The sequence below is a fragment of the Rhinolophus sinicus genome, linkage group LG03 (assembly GCF_036562045.2).
Source record: "Rhinolophus sinicus isolate RSC01 linkage group LG03, ASM3656204v1, whole genome shotgun sequence".
In the NCBI taxonomy this organism is placed as follows: domain Eukaryota; kingdom Metazoa; phylum Chordata; class Mammalia; order Chiroptera; family Rhinolophidae; genus Rhinolophus; species Rhinolophus sinicus.
This window is the reverse complement of record NC_133753.1, coordinates 46964517-46970516: the sequence shown is the minus strand read 5'-3', so window position 1 is coordinate 46970516 and position 6000 is coordinate 46964517. Positions and strand designations below refer to the sequence as shown.

Sequence of the window (6000 nt, the reverse complement as noted above, 5' to 3'; positions counted from 1 at the left end):
ACTGAGTCTCTAAGAGGGTGAAAAAGAGACACATTACATGCCAATATGAAAGACAGCATGGGTCAGGCAGGGCATGCTCCATGGCTAAATGAGGGGTATGGATACTAAATAAGGGTAGGTTTCCAGAGGGAAACAGAAGTTGGTCCAGCCAGGCCTTGAAAAAAGATGGGAGCTTGAACAAAGGTCAGATTTATTGTTTATCCTCTGCTTTCCTAGGAATTATTCCCTCACCTACTGTAATTTTTAAAAAACTATAAATTATTGGATATCTACAACATAGTGGCAATTCATACGAATTCTCACATCTTCTTTGCGAGATAAATATTATTTTACCAGTTTTATGGATAGAAAAGAAACGGCTTGTGTGGACTAGAGCTGCAACTCCTCACTGCCATAAAATCCCAAGACTGAGGCTTGCTGTAACAGAGCAAATCAAATAAAATTTTGGAAGCGACAGAAAGCGTTGACTGAGGAATCGGAAATACTATTGGGGGACACAGTCGGCACAGATGCCCCCAGGTGAGTGGACACCATTAGGAAGAAATCGAGTGGTGCCGGGGGTGGGAGAGTGGAGGGGGGATGGGGGATGGGGAGAAGTGAGAAGTGACGGACAGGACATCCCCGAGTTGTTCCAGGACTGCACGGCAGGGAGGTGCCCTGCTCTAACCACTACCCGGCCCGACCCGGTTAATCATTTCCTGACCTTCCTTCCTCCTCTCGCCCTGCCCGCAGGATTGCCACATCCTCCTCCTCCCCACCCCTGCTCGCCTTCTGGCTTTGCTGCTCCTTCGCCGGGTTTTACAAGGAGCCCCAACTTTAAGGCAGTATTTGTAATAACCCCGGACGTCCTCAAGGCCGTGCCCCAGAGAGATCCCACGCTCGCTTGGGTGTAACACCAGCTCAAACAGCCCTTTAAGGCTTGCCTTATCCACTTTTCACAAAGAGGTCAGAGACTTCAGGGAATTTATTCTGGCACGCATTAGCGAATTACAGACTAGGTTTCCCCACGGTAGAAAAGGGGTTTATAACAGCAGCAGGCAAGGTGGTACGAGGTTTAAAATGAGGTATTGGGTGTAAAATGCCTGGCCATGAGACAGCAGTAGGTGTCTAGCAAAGGTTAGATCGCTTCCCTTTTTATCACCGGGTAACCAGGACCTCGCGCTCAGCAAGCCCAGGTTAGGGCTACCCCACTGCCAGTGAAGGGTGAGGCGTGCAAGTCCGACCACGTGCTCGAGGTAACGCGGATGGTGAGGCACAGCGACAGGGTTTGAACTCAGGTTCAGGGGCGCCCTGGCGGGCCCAGCACCCAGAAGGCTGGCTAAGGCCACGTGTTCAGGACCTGGAACCTGGTTAGTATCGAACCTGCCCCAGGGAAAACACTACATTAGGACTGCTCTGCGACCTACGCAGTCCGCTGGGCTACTGGGGGCCAGGCCCTTAACTTCTCTGAGCTCGTGTGTAAAATGCGGACTCTAGTGCCTGTCTGCCCGACTGGTTTTTGTTTTCTTCTTCACACTTTCTTGTGTGGCCAGATTTTCTATCACGGTGTAGTCAGGCCACCAAACACCAGGCAGGATCAGTCTTATCTGACTGCGAACGCTCGCCGAGCCGTGGTGAACGCAGCGGACCTGCCCAGCTTGTCCCGGCTTGGCGCCCCACCCTTCCCGAGACTTGGGGAAGCCGCGGCCGCCCGGGGCGGCAGAGTTGGGAAAGTCATTTAGGAGCGCAGCCTGACTCCGGGCCACCCGCCTGCAAGCGACAGGACTTCACCCCACGGGTGTGGACGGGGGCGGAGCTGGGCCTGGGGGCGTGGCCTGCCCAGGGGCGGGGCCGGCCGGGGAAGACGGAAACCCCAGCCTAAGGGTGGCGGCAGAACCCGGACCCCGGATTTCCATGTTTTCCGGAGCGGGACTTCTGGAGTTGGCGGGAGAGAAAACCCGGCGCCCGGAAGCTTTTGCTTTCTTTGACGCAAGGGCTCGGGACGCAGCCGTCGTCGGCCGAGCGCCCGGCGAGGAGCGACCCCAGACGGAGCCTTCGGAGTCCCTCCGCCCCCACCTCGTGCGGTGCCGGAGCCTCGGTCCTCCTCGCCGCTCTCCTCGTGGCCATGGAGTGCCCGCACCTCAGCTCTAGCGTCTGCATCGCTCCGGACTCAGCCAAGTTCCCCAACGGCTCCCCGTCGTCCTGGTGCTGCAGCGGTGAGTGCGGCCCCAGGCGGCCCTGCCGCGCACCCGAGGTCCCGGCTCCGCCGGGCCTGCCGTCTAGGGGCCGCGGGCGGTCGTCACGCGGACTCGGCGAGGAGTGAGGGCGAGCAGGGCCCGGCGGCTGGGGAGGGGTACGCGGTGAGGCTGGCGCGGGCAGGCGGGCGGGCGGAGCGGCGGCGGCTCCTTTGTTTTCCGCGGGCCGACTGTCCGGCCGGCGAAGGAGAGGCCCGCGCGGGGCGGGAGCCTGCTGGGGCCACGAGCGCGTGGGGACATCGGCAGGCCGGGAGTCGGGTCCGCGCTCGCGCCCCCGCCCCGCTGTGCCCGGGGGCTGTGCTCGCCCGTGTCGCCGGGTAGGGAGCTGTGGGGGCGGGTGTCCGGCCCCCACAGGGCGGTCGCACGTGTGTGGGGGGGTCCCCCGAGTTGTGTCGGGTCGTCAGCGGGACGGGGAAAACGCCTCTCTCCCAGCGCAGCTTTGTCTGGGCTGCGGGGCGCGCTGGGGCCCCTTCGCCGCCCGCTTCGGCCGCGTTTCCTTTCGTTTGCCCGCAGGCGCAGGCAACGCGATCCACGCCGGGCTGGAGCGCCCAGCCCGGAGCGGTGCTCAGAACTCGGGAGGCCGAGGTCGGTCGGAGTCTTTCATCAGCCAGGGAGGGTGAAGTTTGAAAACAAGATGCAAGCTAGAAAGCTCGGGAGGCAGTTCCAGCAGCTGCTTCCGAGAGGCGGCTCGATTGCCTTTCAGATGTTTTGGGTTGGCTGAAATTGCGTTCGGATTCCCGAGGTCATGTGCTGTAGAGCGGTTATAAGGTTTATATACTGCTTTTGCATTGCTTAAGCAAATGAACCCCTCTGCCGGGCCCCTTGGAAGCCCCAGTGCCCTCTTATTGTCTGCTCTAGAGACTTAGGATCGCACCGGCCACACTGCTTTGATTACTTCCTGGTAGGGCCCTGGTGCCGCCGCTAGAGTCTTTGTTTATTAGCTTTGAGATGATCAATGGTAGTTTGGATTGTAGCGCAACATTTGGACGTTGCACTTCAAAAATCTCAAAGTCATTTGAAGAAATATAGGGAAACAGCCATGGTACCATTAGCTGTGTGACACTTCTCGTTGTGGGCCAGAGTTGGGAAGACAGAGAATGCCTTAACACTTTTGACAGGGTACTTCTTAAATGGTGATTATGTCCTTGGAGAAAAATACAGGTAACGCCGCAAAGAAAAATGTACTCTAGGATAAGGAATAGAAATAACTGCGGTTTCCTGGAGCTTTCTGAGGTTTGATGCTTTGCTTGCCTTTGTAAAGTCATTATTTTTTTCTGCACGAAGCCTTTAAAAATGAACCGGTTAATTCGTTTTACAGTGCAGTATTGCTATTCTTTTGAGAGTGCAGAAACTTGTATAAGTTAGCTCTTACCTACGAATGTATCTTTCACAGTAAATGTTGAGAATGAACAACAAATAAGGTGTATCAAACTGTTTTACAAATTGGTTGGTCATACATTAGTTATAATTGTAGCTATACCTGTGGTGCTAATAACTGTAACTTATCATTTTTCCCCCCAAAAGAGATTTGAAAGAAAAATGACCAAAGTAAACACTAGGAAAAGCAGACCTCATGAAGAATGATGAAATTACGCTTGCTCATCTGTAGTAAACTACAAGTATACAAAGTGGATGGTTAACGCACACTTCTGGTTTTTTTCTGGTAAAACCACATCAAATTTTAAAATGGACTCACTGGGCACATGTATCAAAAAAAGGAAAAGACTATGCAAATGGCAGATATTCTGTCAGTGTTGCTTTTGTCAGTCAGGGAGTCAGTCCACTTGACTGGAAAAGAGATGCAGAAAATTGAGCATCTCTTTAAGAACATAAGTTAAAATGGAGCATAACTAAGACTTGTGCTGATAACAAGAACAAACTAGTATGCCTAGCCCTAAGGAACGGATGATTTCTGTCCAAGAGGTAGGATGGCATCTTTGCATCTTGCAACAAACTTGGTCTCTGACATGGCTTTGCCAGGGTGCTTCTAGTCATGCACTTGGATTGGTAGAACCAATAAAGCTAGTTTCACAACTTTCTGTGTTTTTCCTCCTGTCAATTTTCTGTGATTTGAGCCCTCCTCATGTGTGCCTTCCATTTTATCCTGTTGGCATCTGTTCATTGATACAATCTAGTGTTATTGTATTGAGCTTGGTCTTGTTCTTGCCTGCCTGTTGTCTCGGTGATTAAACGATTAGTAGTAAATCTGTGAGTTCGTAACGAAGTCATCATCTTGGAGCATTATGTATTTGGTATTTATTCTCCGACGCTCTTGAAAATTCTTTTCTTTTTTCTTTTCTCTCCTCTCTCTCTTAGGGAACCAAAAGGGTAGCCAATGTGTTGAAGAATGCTGTGACCCAATATTGAGTCTGATTACGTTCTTATTAAGGAGCAGAAAAAATCCCTGTTTTGGCACTGGGACAATAAAAGTAATGCCCTTGCCCTGTTTTCTTTGCAATTACACCACAGCGAAACAGCCTAAGGCAGCCAAGCAAATTGCAGAAGACCAACATGTAGATTCTACTATGAGCTAGGTAGCAGTACATCCTTGGACAGGTAGTTCTGTTTCCTTTAAGCATGAGTTTCATTATGTCTTCTGTCAAAAAGGGTAATACTTCACATTTACTTCACAGCTTGCTGATGGGATGAACAGGGTAATTTTTGTGAAAAACGTTGAGAAACTTCTATACACTAATCAAATAATAGGAGGTATTACAGATCAGAACATCTTTATAAAGAGGACTCTGAATACTTAAATATCTAAAGCCCCTTAAATAGGGCCTAGGACAGACTGGCTTTATGCTGAATTATGCTTTACAAGGATATATGTTACTCGTCAAGATTAGGGGGTATAAGAAGTAATTATATTTCAGATTTAACTTGAGCTTCTTATCTCTGGAAGTCACTGTGTGTTAGGCTATGTATGTAATTCTTGTACTACAGCTGTTCTCAAACTTTTTGTTCCCAGGCCCCTTTACACTTAAAGAACTATTGAGACCCCAAAGAGCCTTTGTTTGTATGGCTATAGCTATTGAAATCTGCTGTACCAGAAATTGAAATAGAAAAATTTTAAATACGTATTTATTAAATTACTTACAAATAACAATAATACATCCATTATCAGTTAACATAAATAATAGTTTATATAAAATAACTATCTTTTCAAAACAAAATTTAGTGAGGAAAAGTGGCATTTTATATTTTTGCAACTCTTGTCTAGCTTAATAAAAGACAGCTGGATTTTCATATCTGCTTTTGCATTCAGTCTCTTAATATATCACACATCATGTAGCCTCTGGAAAATTCCACTGCATGCTTGTGAGAGAATGAGGGTAAATAAAAGTAACATATTATTTGTGAGAATAGTTTGACCTCACGTAGCCCCTGAAAGAGTCTTGGAAACTCTGGGGTCCAGGATCACACTTTGAGAACCCACTGGTATATAACTGTAGTAACAGGGACACCTGCTCTTTTCAAAATAGCTTTAAAGTATTAGAGAAATCCTTCAGGTTTTAAGGCTAACGACGTTTATGTGGAGACTCACAGAGTTTTTGAAATATATTAGCTGGGAAACAGATAATGGGGTCCAATAGTCCTCTGCTTTAGAAAGAAGTATAACGTAATTGGGGAGAGACAGGAAGCTAACTGATTAGAAGATAAATCCATGTTGTGGTTTAAGGTAAATGTTGAAAATAACAATCTCCTAATAAGGTAAAAGCTGATTTTTGTCTAAACTTCGCTAAAGGCATTCTCGTTTTAAATGAAA

At 48.9% G+C, this 6000-nt stretch overlaps 1 protein-coding gene across 3 annotated transcripts in view; it reads left to right on the top strand.

The window, feature by feature from the left end:
* The first annotated feature begins 1824 nt into the window (after positions 1–1824).
* USP3 (ubiquitin specific peptidase 3) overlaps positions 1825–6000 on the top strand; it is a 79146-nt gene continuing 74970 nt past the window's right edge. The window contains exon 1 of one of the 3 annotated variants that reach the window (XM_019755364.2): positions 1825–2195. In XM_019755364.2, coding sequence (XP_019610923.2) covers positions 2105–2195 — 91 coding nt within the window. In that variant the 5' untranslated portion in view covers positions 1825–2104. Of the gene's footprint in view, positions 2333–3358; positions 3396–6000 lie in introns of those variants that run through there. The other 2 variants (XM_074327606.1, XM_074327605.1) reach the window with 2 other exon arrangements.